This window comes from Lonchura striata, chromosome 25 (assembly GCF_046129695.1).
Source record: "Lonchura striata isolate bLonStr1 chromosome 25, bLonStr1.mat, whole genome shotgun sequence".
Lineage (NCBI taxonomy): Eukaryota > Metazoa > Chordata > Aves > Passeriformes > Estrildidae > Lonchura > Lonchura striata.
In genome coordinates, this window is record NC_134627.1 from 7949762 (window position 1) to 7963248 (window position 13487).

A 13487-nucleotide genomic window follows, 5' to 3' on the forward strand; every position below is an offset into this window, starting at 1 on the left:
TGGCCCAGGCTGGCCCCAGGCTGTCCCAAACTGACCTGGGCTATCCTGGGCTGTCCCCGGGCTGCCCCAGGCTGCCCCCAGGCTGTCCCAAACTGACCTGGGCTATCCCAGGCTGTCCCCCGGCCTGTCCCTGGGCTATCCTGGGCTGTCCCGGGGCTGTCCCTGGGCTGTCCCAGGCTATCCCCGGGGCTATCCCGGGCTGTTCCCGCAGAGCAGCCCCCTGTCTGTCCCGGGCTATCCCGGGCTGTCCCCGCAGAGCAGCCCCCTGTCTGTCCCGGGCTATCCCCCGGGCTATCCCGGGCTGTCCCCCAGCTGTCCCGGTGCTGTCCCCGGTCTGTCCCGGGCTATCCCCCGGGCTGTCCCGGGCTGTCCCCGCAGAGCAGCCCCCGCCGTTCCCCGCTGACGCCGCTCTCTCCGTGTCTCTCTCTTGCAGATAAGATGCTGGAGGGCTCCGCTTGCTGCCGAAGATCCCCCCCCGCCCTGGCCCTGCCGTGATCCCGACCCCCAGCCCAGCCAGGACCCCCGACCCCGCCGGGCTCCGATGGAAGAGGCGCCGGGCCGGAGCAGCCCCCGCGAGCCGCAGCCCCGCGGGACGGAGGGCGCCCCATGAGCCCCCCCAGATGAGCCAGGCAGCCAAGGGGGAGCCCCCCGGGGCCGGCATGGCGCAGGAGGGGCCGCCCGCCTTCTACCCCAGCCAGGAGCTCGACCTGTCCACCAAGGTGTACAAGAGGGAGTCAGGGAGCCCCTTCTCGGTGCTGGTGGACAGCAAAGTGAGCAAGGGCCACCTCCACGAGAGGGAGGAGCAGCCGTTTTTCAGGGAGAGCAGAGCGGTAGGAGAGGTCCGGGCTGTGAAAGAAGACAGGGAAAACTCTGACGACTCTGAGGAGGAGGAAGAGGAGGAAGATGAAGTGACTTACAAAAGGGAGCAGATTATAGTGGAGGTAAACCTTAACAACCAAACCTTAAATGTGTCCAAAGGGGAGAAGGGTGTCCCCTCCCAGTCCAAAGAGACTGCTGTCCTTAAGAGCAGCAGTGAGGAAGAGGAGGGTGACAGTGGGGAAGAGGCCACGGAAGACAGTAATGATTACGAGGAGAATGAGAGGCAGAAGAAAAAGGAGAAGAGAGTGGAGAAGGTCAGTGTTGGCCAGAGGAGAAGCAGGAGAGCCGCCTCCGCCGCGGCCGCCGCCGCCTCCCCGGCGCCCCGAGCGACGCGGGGGCGCAGGAAGAGCGCGGAGCCCCCCAAGCGCAAGAAGAAAGCTGCCAAGGAGCCCAAGGCACCTGTGCAGAAATCCAAGTGTGAAGAGAAGGAGACTCTGACCTGTGAGAAGTGCCCCAGGGTGTTTAACACACGCTGGTACCTGGAGAAGCACATGAACGTCACCCACAGGCGGATGCAGATCTGCGACAAATGTGGGAAGAAATTTGTGCTAGAGAGTGAGCTGTCCCTCCACCAGCAAACTGACTGTGAAAAAAACATCCAGGTAGGTCTGCTCGCCTGCTGGCCAGGTCCCCACACCTCCTGGCGTGCCCTGGATCCGCCTGGTGGACGCTTCACGGGGGAGGAAAAAAAAATAAATCTCATTTTGCACGGCCCCGGGTGCTGAGCCGGGCCTGGGCTCTGCCTTCTCCCACATTCCGGGGTCTCCCAAAAGGAGGGGATGGCAGGGAAAAGAGTGCTCAGCTGCTCTGAGCAGTTACTCCAGGAGTAAACTGTGAGTTGGGAACACAAAGCTCCTTGAGCTGGGTCGGAATCTGGAGTAACTGGTCCCAAAAATCCGAAGTTCTGTGGTAAATCCTCCTCCTGCTCCTGCCGAGCACCGCAGCTCTCACTGAGTTTAGAATTCCAGTCTGGAATTCCAGTGTCTGGAAGTACTGTCCCACGGTGGCCAGGTGAGGTTTCCAGGGCAGAGAATTCCAGGGATTGCCTGGAATGGGAAAGCTGTGAGATCCCAGGGAAGCAGCAGTTTTGGTTTTGGGTTTTTGGTTGGGTTTTTTGGGGTTTTTTGGTGGTTTTTTTTTTCACCTAAAGTCAGGATCTGAGCTGGGGTTAAAATGGGCTTTAAACTCCTCTGAGACCACGGGAATTCCCAGAGTGGTTCCCAAGGGTTGGAATTCAGCACCTGCACCCCGAGCCTGCCCCTTCCCCGGCAGGAAACACCAGAAAATCTCCCCCAAACCACAAAAATCTCAATTTTTTCTCCCCAGCAGTGCTGATTTCTCCCAGGAGTAGGAGGAGCAGCTCTGCTGGGAGGTTTTGGGAGCTGTGGAAGAACTCCAGAGCTCCTGGTCCCTCCATGCCAGGGCACTGCTGCTTTCCCTGGCACCCCAAATCTGCTTTTTTGGCCTCATTTTCACCCACCTCCCCCAGAAATCCTGCCAGCAGCAGCGGCTCCGGTTGGATTTCTGGGCAGCTGGAATTTGTAGGGCAAGGAGGGTTTTTTGTGTGAGAGTTGGAGCGCAAGGATTGAATATTTTTCATTGTTTGTTTGCTTTCAATGCTGAACTGGGTTGATCCTCAGCTCCCACAGCGTGGGAGACGTGGAATATTTATTGCAATTTCTCTTTTCCAAGCTCTTTTCCCAGCTCTGTGTAGCTCTGGGCTGCTTTTTTTTTTTTTTTTTTTTCCCCATAAGTTTCAGCTCAAGGAAGGATTTATTAATATAAATTTCATTTTTGCAGCTTTTGAAAGAAATATTTGACAAATTCAGTGCAGCAGGGAGGGTTTAAATGGGAATTCAAGAGATGCCCCAGCATGCAGGGGGTTCATTCACAGCAAAAAATTTAAGCAGGAATTAAAAATGTAATCAGGAATTTGTGAATATTTTGAACACATAAAATGGTGAAATATCCTGTATCCATCTACACGTGCGTCCAAAAGTGACAAGAAAAGGAGGAATTATAGAAATTATGATTTAAATTCAGAGGAATCTGGTCCAGAGACGTCCCAGTGCCAGCAGCACTGAGAGTCACCTTCAGGTCCTCAATATCCAAGACTAAATCCAGCAATTCTTGTTCTGTCCTGACCTTTGGGATGCGTTTTCCAGCTGCCTGTTGCTGTGGTTTTATCCCAGTTGCCAATAGGATTGAGGGAAAATTAAAAATTTCCCTTAATTCGGGGTTAAATGTGTCAAGGGGGAGCTTTGTCCTGGAATAAAACTGGTTTAATATCGGATTGAAAGGAGAACCAAGGCTGGCTCCTCCCGGTTTTCCATCCTGGGGATGGAATAAATCTGTTTTTCCAGGTGATTTCTGCTTTTTCCACCTTCACCCGGTTTCTGTCGTCACCATGAGCTCTGTGCTGGGATTTAAATCCTGAATTCTGGGGTGGGCTTGGCCCCTCCCCGGGCTCCTTCCTCTGTCAATCCGAGCATTTTGGGGATGCTTCCCTGGAATTTCTTTGCTCTCCCGGAATTTTTTGCCCTCCCAAGCAGCAGAATTCCCAAACCCGCTGAGGAGCGCAGCTCCTGACGAGCAGAACGGATTAATTAATTCATCAATCAGCACCCAGCCCTCCCGACGGTGGGGGAAGGGTGGGAATGGGTGGGCTGGGAAGTGGAGCTCTCCCAAAAAACCCCAAACATCCCAAAAAATCCCCGGAGCAGCACAGCTCCTCCCCGTGCCCTCCCAGCTGGAGCTGATCCGGTTTCCTCGCGCGCCGGGACTTCCACCTGGAATTTCCGCACCGGACACGGAATTTTTAAGGAAGTTTTTGGGAAGAGCTGCTGGGAAAAGGAAGAGCTGCCTGAAATCCTGGCGGGGGCGATTCCCTGGACATCCCAGAGGAGTTTTGGGAAGGAATTCTCACCCTCCAGTGCCACTTTGGACCTTCAGTGAACGCAGAGAGCGCGGCAGGAGGAGCTGATCCCGGAGCGTCCGGCGGGATGGGAGCTGCTTCCCACAGAGATCCAGAGGGATGGGAGAGCCTGGACTGGCCCACCTGCATTTGGGAAGGGCTGGATGGGATTTTGGGAATTTACAGTGTCGGCCTCATCCAGCTCTGTTGGGTTCTTCCCTCTCCAGGAGTTTGGATTTTCTCACTCCAAGGGTTTGGATTTTCCCACTCCAAGGGTTTGGATTCTTATCTCACCAAGAGTTTGGATTCTTCCCTCTCCAGAGTTTGGATTCTTTCTGCTCCAAGGGTTTGGATTTTTTTCTGCACCACGGGTTTGGATCTTCCCTCTCCAAGGGTTTGGATTTTCCCACTCCAAGGGTTTGGATTCTTTGCCCTCCAAGAGTCTGGATCCTTCTCATTCCAGGGGGTCTGGATTCTTTCTACTCCAAGGGTTTGGATCCTTCTCACTGAAAATGTTTGGATTTTCCCACGCCAAGGGTTTGGATCCTTCCCTCTGCAAGGGTTTGGATTCTTCTCACAAAGTGTTTGGATTTTCCCTGTCCAAGGGTTTGGATTTTCCCTCTCCAGGGCCGGACTCTCCCAGGCCCTGTGGAGCTGTCCCCGTGCCCCTCCCGTGCTGTTGGATTTTGGGGATCAGGAGGCACCGGAACACCAGCAGTGCCTGCCCCCCACTCAGGAGTAATCCCAAAATCCATTCTCACTGCCTCCCTCAGGTGTAAATCCCAAAATTCATTCCCACTGCATCCTCCCAGGTGTAATCCCAAAATCCATTCTCACTGCCTCCTCTGAGGTGTAAATCCCCAAAATCCATTCTCACTGCCTTCTCCCAGGTGTAAAACCTAAAATCCACATTCCCACTGCCTCCTTCCAGGTGTAAATCCCAAAATTCACATTCCCACTGCCTCCTCTGAGGTGTAATCCCAAAATCCATTCCCACTGCCCCCCCTCAGTTGTAATCCCAAAATCCACATTCCCACTGCCTCCTCCCAGGAATAATCCCAAAATCCATTCTCACTGCCTCCTCCCAGGTGTAATCCCAAAATCCACATTCCCACTGCCTCCCCTCTGGAGTAAATCCCAAAATCCATTCCCCCTGCCTCCTCCCAGGTGTAATCCCAAAATCCATTCTCACTGCCTCCTCCCAGGTGTAATCCCAAAATCCACATTCCCACTGCCTCCCCTCTGGAGTAAATCCCAAAATCCATTCCCCCTGCCTCCTCCCAGGTGTAATCCCAAAATCCATTCTCACTGCCTCCTCCCAGGTGTAATCCCAAAATCCATTCTCACTGCCTCCTCCCAGGTGTAACCCCCCAAATCCACAATCTCGGGCACTTTTTTCACCGTTTGGGCCCTTTTTTGGCGCTCCCAGCCTCAGTTTCCCCTAACCCGGCTCCCCTCTGTGTCGCCCAGTGCGTGTCCTGCAACAAATCCTTCAAGAAGCTCTGGTCCCTCCACGAGCACATCAAGATCGTGCACGGCTACGCCGAGAAGAAATTCTCCTGCGAGATCTGCGAGAAGAAGTTCTACACCATGGCCCACGTGCGCAAACACATGGTTGGTGAGTGGCTGGCAGGGGAAATCCAAATTACCGGGCAGTCAAATCACCGCGGGGAATTGAAATTATCAGGGGAATTGAAATTATCAGGGGAGTTAAAGTCATCGGGGGAAATTGAAATTATCAGGGGAATTGAAATTATCAGGGCAGTTAAAGTCATCGGGGGAAATTGAAATTATCAGGGGAATTAAAGTCATCGGGGGAAATTCAAATATTCAGGGGAATTGAAATTATCAGGGGAGTTAAAGTCATTGGGGGAAATTGAAATATTCAGGGGAATTAAAATTATCAGGGGAGTTAAAGTCATCGGGGGAAATTGAAATATTCAGGGGAATTAAAATTATCAGGGGAGTTAAAGTCATCGGGGGAAATTGAAATATTCAGGGGAATTAAAATTATCAGGGGAATTAAAATCACTGAGGGAGTTAAAGTCATCGGGGGAAATTGAAATATTCAGGGGAATTAAAATATTCAGGGAAAATTAAATTTACCAGGGGAATTAAAGTCATTGGGGGAAATTGAAATATTCAGGGGAATTAAAATTATCAGGGGAAATTAAATTTACCAGGGGAGTTAAAGTCCTTGGGGGAAATTGAAATATTCAGGGGAATTAAAATATTCAGGGAAAATTAAATTTACCAGGGGAAATAAAGTCATTGGGGGAAATTGAAATATTCAGGGGAATTAAAATATTCAGGGAAAATTAAATTTACCAGGGGAAATAAAGTCATTGGGGGAAATTGAAATTATCAGGGAGTTGAAATCATTGGGGGGAATTGAAATTATTGGGGAGTTGAAATTATTGGGGAAAATTTAAATTATTGGGGAATTGAAATTATTTGGGGAAAATTTAAATTATTGGGGGGGAAATTAAAATTACTGGGGGGAAAATTGAGATTATTGGGGGGGGAAATTAAAATTATTGGTGAACTGAATTAATCGGGGGAATTAAAATAACCGGGGGAATTAAGATAACGTGTGGAACATAAACCGCGTGGCGAGGTGTCAATAACGAGGGCGTGGGAGCCTCGGCAGCGCCGCTCCACGCCGTTCTCCCGGGATTTGCTTTTCCCGGGATTTGCCCTCCGCAGCGCACACCAAGGACATGCCCTTCACCTGCGAGACCTGCGGCAAGTCCTTCAAGCGCAGCATGTCCCTGAAGGTGCACTCGCTGCAGCACTCGGGGGAGAAGCCCTTCCGCTGCGAGGTGAGGCTGCTCCGGCCCGGAACGGCCCCGGGAAACCGGGAATGGCCTGGGATGGGCCGGAGCGGGGGCGGTTCCGTCAGAGTTTGGGAATTCCCATCACCGAGGGGTGGTGCCGGCACAGCTCCTCCGCTGGGGTCTCTGTGGGGATTGAGGGGTTAAATCCATGGGGTAAATCCATGGGATAAATCCATGGGGTAAATTCCAGCTGTTCTCCACACAATCCCAGCTGTTCCCACACAATCCCAGCTATTCCCATAAAATTCCATCTTTCCCCACACAATCCCAGCTGTTCCCACACAATCCCAGCTGTTCCCACACAATTCCAGCTGTCCCCACACAATTCCAGCTATTCCCACACAATCCCAGCTGTTCCCACACAATTCCAGCTGTTCCCACACAATTCCAGCTGTTCCCACACAATTCCAGATGTTCCCACACAATCCCAGCTGTTCCCCACACAATTCCAGCTGTTCCCACACAATCCCAGCTGTTCCCACACAATCCCAGCTATTCCCATAAAATTCCATCTTTCCCCACACAATCCCAGCTGTCCCCACACAATTCCAGCTATTCCCACACAATCCCAGCTGTTCCCACACAATTCCAGCTGTTCCCACACAATCCCAGCTGTTCCCCACACAATTCCAGCTATTCCCATAAAATTCCATCTTTCCCCACACAATCCCAGCTGTCCCCACACAATTCCAGCTGTTCCCACACAATCCCAGCTGTTCCCACACAATCCCAGCTGTTCCCACACAATTCCAGCTGTTCCCACACATTCCCAGCCCTTCCACCCTCCCGATCCAAACCTTCATTCCAGCCCTCAGCGAATCATTTCCATCCCTTCTTTTTCCTGAGCTGTTGCTGCCCAGCCCCTCCAGGGCTGGCTCCCAGCTTCCCAAATGCCCGGAATTCCCGGAATTCCCGTTTTTTCCCGGCAGAACTGCGACGAGAGGTTCCAGTACAAGTACCAGCTGCGCTCCCACATGAGCATCCACATCGGGCACAAGCAGTTCATGTGCCAGTGGTGTGGCAAGGACTTCAACATGAAGCAGTACTTCGACGAGCACATGAAAACCCACACTGGTAAGGGCTGGGAAAAGCCCCTGCAGGGACATTCCCACAGCTTTCATTCCCTCGGGATTTGGGGCTGGAAAAGCGGCTGGGAGAGCTTCACTCCTTGCCTTGGATCCCTTTCTGCCCGGAGCAGGGTTCCCTTGATGGGGGGAAATGGGAATTATTGCCTGGGTGTTTTGGTCTGGAGAAGCCCCTTTTAGACCGAATCCTGAGGGGAGCCAGGATTCCAGAGCATTTTACCCCAAATCCAGAGGGGAGCCAGGATTCCAGAGCATTTTACCCCAAATCCAGAGGGGAGCCAGGATTCCGGAGCCTTTTACCCCAAATCCTGAGGGGAGCCAGGATTCCAGAGCATTTTACCCCAAATCCAGAGGGGAACCAGGATTCCAGAGCATTTTACCCCAAATCCAGAGGGGAGCCAGGATTCCAGAGCATTTTACCCCAAATCCAGAGGGGAGCCAGGATTCCGGAGCCTTTTAACCCAAATCCTGAGGGGAGCCAGGATTCCAGAGCATTTTACCCCAAATCCTGAGGGGAGCCAGGATTCCAGAACATTTTACCCCAAATCCTCAGGGGAGCCAGGATTTCCTAGACCCCTGTTGATCCCCAAAGGCAGTGGTCAGGGGTCTTTCCCTGGGATTCTCCATGGATGAGGCGACTTTCCCAGGGGTTCTCCAGGGCTCAGATGATTTTCCAGAGCTCAGGTGATTTTCCCAGGGATTCTCCCAGAGCTCAGGCAATTTTCCCAGGGGTTCTCCAGGATCTCAGGGTGTTCTCCAGGGATGAGATGATTTTCCCAGGGGTTCTCCCAGATCTTGGGGTTTTCCAGGGTTCAGGCGATTTTCCCAGGGTTTCTCCCGGGTCTCAGTGGGTTCTCCAGGGATGAGATGATTTTCCCAGGGATTCTCCTGGATCTCAGGGGGTTCTCCCAGGGCTCAGGCGATTTTCCCAGGGGCTCTCCCGGACCTCAGGGGGTTCTCCAGGGATGAGATGATTTTCCCAGGGATTCTCCTGTATCTCAGGGGGTTCTCCCAGGGCTCAGGCGATTTTCCCAGGGGTTCTCCAGGGATGAGGCGATTTTCCCAGGGGCTCTCCGGGACCTCAGGGGTTCTCCAGGTGCTCTGACCCCCTCTCTGTGTGCCGGCCCAGGAGAGAAGCCGTTCATCTGCGAGATCTGCGGCAAGAGCTTCACCAGCCGGCCCAACATGAAGCGGCACCGGCGCACGCACACGGGCGAGAAGCCGTACCCGTGCGACGTGTGCGGGCAGCGCTTCCGCTTCTCCAACATGCTCAAGGCGCACAAGGAGAAATGTTTCCGCGTCACCAGCCCCGGCACCAGCCCCGGCCCCGCCGGCCCCGCGCTGCTGCCCGGGCCCTGCCCGGCGCCGCCGGCCGCGGGCGCCGCGCTGGGGCTGGGCCCGGCCCCGCGCCCCGTCCCGCACCCCTACGGCGCCCTGGCGCTGCCGCCCCACGCCCACGGCGCCCACGGGCAGCACCTGCCCGTGCCCCCCGTGCCCCACCTGCCGCCGCCCCCCGCCCTGTTCAAGAGCGAGCCGCCGAACCACCGCGGGCACGGCCACGGGCACGGCGACGGCGGCGGCTTCCTGCGGCACCTGGACAAGGGCGGCCCGGCACAGCCGCACTGACCCCGGCGGCAGCCAGGTTTGGGGGCCGGGATGGGCTCCGGGACGGGCTCCGGGACGGGGCTGGAGCGCCGCGGGCACGGCTCCCACGGGCCGGCAGCTGGGATCCGGCTGTGGGCTCTGGAATCCGGGATGGGATCTGCCGGGGGATGGAGCCGCTGTGGGATCGGCTCCCTGCGGCGCCGGGCGGGCACGGGATCGGGCCCTGGGATCCGGGTTTGGGATTTGGGATGGCATCCAGACCCTGGAGCACAGCACGGGCTCCCTGCGGTGCCAGCCGGGGCCAGCCGGGCACGGGATCGGGCCCTGAGATCCGGGTTTGGGATCTGGGATGGCATCCAGACCCTGGAGCACAGCAAGGGCTCCCTGTGGCACCAAGGTGGGGCCAGCCGGGCACAGCCGTGCTGGGATCAGGCCCTGGGATCCCCTCTGGGATCCGGGTCTGGGATCTGGGATGGCATCCAGACCCTGGAGCACAGCAAAGGCTCCCTGTGGCACCAAGGTGGGGCCAGCCGGGCATGGCCGTGCTGGGATCGGGCTCTGGGATCCGGGTTTGGGATCTGGGATGGCATCCAGACCCTGGAGCACAGCAAAGGCTCCCTGTGGCACCAAGGCGGGGCCAGCCGGGCACGGCCGCGCTGGGATCGGGCTCTGGGATCCCCTCTGGGATCCGGGTTTGGGTTCTGCCACCCCGGCTCGGGATCCGGGATCTGCTCTCCAGCCGCCCCACTTGGTGCTTGGGGTCAGGGTTTGGGATCTGGGACGGGATCGAGCCCCAGAACCACCTCGGGCACACCTGGACGAGGCCAGGCCAGCACGGCCACGGGCTGGGGTGGGATCTGGGATCCAGGATGGGATCCAGGATGGGATCTGGGTCTGGGACCCAGGACTGAGATCTGGGTCTGGGATCCAGGATCCAGGACTGAGACCTGGTCTGAGATCCAGGTCTGGGATCCAGGATCTGGGATGGGGTCTGAGATCTGCCCTCCTGCCACCCCACGCTGTGCTTGGGATCTCAGTTTGGGATCCGGGACCCAGCTTTGGGATCTGGTCTGGGTCTGGGATCTGATCTGGGATCCAGCTTTGGGATCTGGTCTGGGTCTGGGATCTGATCCAGAATTCAGCTCTGGGATTTGGAATTCAGCTCTGGGATCTGATCCAGAATTCAGCTCTGGGATCCAGCTCTGGGATCCAGAATTCAGCTCTGGGATCTGGAATTCAGCTCTGGGATCCGGAATTCAGCTCTGGGATCCAGCTCTGGGACCCAGGATCTGGTCCAGAATTCCAGCTCTGGGATCCGGAACTCAGATCTGGGATCTGGGATCTGAGATCCAGCTCTGGGATCCGACCTGGGTCTGGGATCCGGGATCCAGCTCTGGGATCCGGGATCCAGCTCTGGGATCCAGCTCTGGGATCCAGAATTCAGCTCTGGGATCCAGCTCTGGGACCCAGGATCTGGTCCAGAATTCCAGCTCTGGGATCCGGAACTCAGATCTGGGATCTGGGATCCGATCCGGGTCTGGGATCTGGGATCCAGCTCTGGGATCCAGCTCTGGGATCCAGAATTCAGCTCTGGGATCCGGGATCCAGCTCTGGGATCCAGAATTCAGCTCTGGGATCCGATCTGGGTCTGGGATCCGGGATCCAGCTCTGGGATCCAGAATTCAGCTCTGGGATCTGGAACTCAGCTCTGGGATCCGGGATCCTGCTCTGGGATCCTGCTCTGGGATCCAGCTCTGGGATCCGGGATCCGACCCGGGTCCCTCCCGCCCCGCTCCCCCCGGCACCGGAACGCCCAAATCGGAGTTTCCCGTGACTCCCGGCGGGTTTTTAATTCCGTATCAGCTGACGAGGTTTGCTTGGCTTTTATACCCCGGCCCCTCCTCAAAGAGGAGGCGGGCCCGGGCTCTTTGTACTAATGGGAAAGGCTGTGAGTTAATTAATACAGAGCATTAATGATCACTGTGTACGTAATGATTCCTTTCAGCACCCCGAGCTCGGAGCATTCACCCAGAAAAGCAAAAAAGAAAAAAAAACAAAAAAACAAAAAAGTAAAAAAAAACCCCTCCCGTTGTTTTTGTGTAGCTCTCCTAACACACTTCTTTATTTTACTACAGAAATTATTTTAGAGGTTTTTTGTATAGATCCTATTTAGTAGAGTCTGTTTCTAAAACAACAAAAAGCCAAAAAAAAAAAAAACAAACTTGATGATGATGATGATGATAATAATAATAATAATAATTGTATTTCCATAAACGGTGTAATTTTTTTCAGTGTAGCTGCACCTCTGTTGTACAATAGAGAAATTTTTATAATCGGCCCCAATGTGATTCCTCAAAGATGCTTTTCCCAAATTCCCCGACTCCACGACTCCAAGGTGCTTCGGAGAAGAGAGGAAAAAAAAAATCCCAGAGGTTTCTGGAAAAGTCACCCAAAACCGGCGGCGATTCCTGGATTTAATTTATTTTTTTAGGGCTTTTTTGGGGTGTTTTTTTTATTTCCCTTTTCCCGGTTTCTCCTCAGCTGTTGGGGATGCAGCTCCAGGAAGGAATGGGCGGGAATTTTACTGGGGTTTGGGGGATTCCGTCCTGAAAATTCGGGAAATTTGGGAAAGGGAAGGCCGGGAAAAAGCGGGATCTGCCAGCAGGGGGAAGCGACGTCTCCTGAGTCAGGATTTCCATGGGATCCGTGAATTTAGGGATTAATCCAGTGCTGCTCTCCGCATTTAGGGAATTCCTGGAGAGGGGAAGGCAGTGGGATCAGGGAATTCCTGGAGCAGGGAATGCAGTGGGATCAGGGACAGGGAATTCCTGGAGCAGGGAATGCAGTGGGATCAGAGAATTCCTGGAATTCCTGGAGAGGGAATGCAGTGGGATCAGAGAATTCCTGGAATTCCTGGAGAGGGGAATGCAGTGGGATCAGGGAATTCCTGGAGCAGGGAATGCAGTGGGATCAGAGAATTCCTGGAATTCCTGGAGAGGGAATGCAGTGGGATCAGGGAATTCCTGGAATTCCTGGAGAGGGAATGCAGTGGGATGGGGAGAGGGAATTCCAGGGGGAGGATCAGGGCTGAGAATTCCCGGGAGCTCCTGCCTGGGGTTTGGGAGATTCAGGGATGAAGCTGTCCCAGGCCCCGGATTCCCGGGAATTCCTCCTCTTTATCCCGAATTCCCGGGGATTCCCGGGAATTCCTCCTCTTTATCCCGAATTCCCGGGGATTCCCAGGAATTCCTCCTCCTTGTGCCGCTTTTCCCGGATCCGCTCAGGGCGAGCTCTGCCCTGCTCTGGCTTTTGGGATTCATTTTTAGCCAGAAAAGGTGGAATTCTCCCCAGGACAAAGCTGCGTGGGGAAAACCTCTGGAATTTGCTCCTCCCTGGATTTTTTCCCAGCCTTTTCCTAATCCTGGACTCGGGTTTTCCACAATGAGCCCCTCCCGATGACAGAAATGCCATTTTTTAACCATTTCCTCCAGATGCTTTTCATCCCCCTCTTCCCCTTTTGGCAGGAAAAAATTCCAATCCTGAATTCCCAACCAACCGTTGCAATTCCCTGGAATTCTCTGCATTCCCCCCCTGCAGCCTCCAGTGGTGCCACAATTTCCTGCTCGGGATAACCTGGGATAATCCCATTTTTAAATGCTGAAAAGCCCCAAAACGAACGATCCATCATTTCTGTTTGGGTTTTTCCAAAGCCATTTTTTTTCCTCAATAAATTCTCCAGCATTCCAGGCGGCTCTTCCAAGAATTCCAGAATCTGGGATTGGTTTTGGTTTTGGTTTTTTTTTTTTCCTGCTCTTCAGCTCCGCTCTGTATCGGATCATTCTGAGAATTTATGAACTTCCTTTCTGTGGAAGAAGATTAAAAATTCCAACCCCTCTTCCCGGTCTGGCCGTGGTGTGAGGTGCTGGGAGGGCAGGGGGAGATCCTTTCCAAAGGGAAAAGAAAAAAAAAAGGGGAAATTTGGTTTAAAACGGAGGAAATCCAAGGCTGGGATTTGTTGTGGTTTCTTAATCCTTCCATTTCCATTTTTGCTGCAGCCACAGAATTCCACAGGGATGGGAAACTCCAAAGGATTTCTCCGGGTGTTCCCTCCTTTCTGCACCTGCCACTTCTTTATTTTCCATTTGATTTTGCTTTCTTTTCCTATTT

General features: G+C 54.2%; 1 protein-coding gene across 1 annotated transcript; it reads left to right on the forward strand.

Annotated features, from left to right (window-relative positions):
* The first annotated feature begins 485 nt into the window (after window positions 1–485).
* ZNF652 (zinc finger protein 652) lies at window positions 486–9341 on the forward strand. The gene is made up of 5 exons (XM_077788390.1): window positions 486–1481; window positions 5264–5411; window positions 6500–6615; window positions 7560–7704; window positions 8845–9341. Exons 1-5 carry the CDS (start codon window positions 621–623, stop codon window positions 9339–9341), a joined length of 1767 nt encoding a protein of 588 aa, XP_077644516.1. The 5' UTR covers window positions 486–620.
* The last annotated feature ends 4146 nt before the right edge of the window (window positions 9342–13487 follow it).

Excerpts from the sequence above, each read along its gene's own strand:
- ZNF652 (XM_077788390.1), top strand. The coding sequence starts at position 621 with ATGAGCCAGGCAGCCAAGGGGGAGCCCCCCGGGGCCGGCATGGCGCAG. Across the intron at positions 1,482-5,263 it reads ACTGTGAAAAAAACATCCAG|TGCGTGTCCTGCAACAAATC; the intron begins GTAGGTCTGCTC and ends TGTGTCGCCCAG. Across the intron at positions 6,616-7,559 it reads AGAAGCCCTTCCGCTGCGAG|AACTGCGACGAGAGGTTCCA; the intron begins GTGAGGCTGCTC and ends TTTTCCCGGCAG.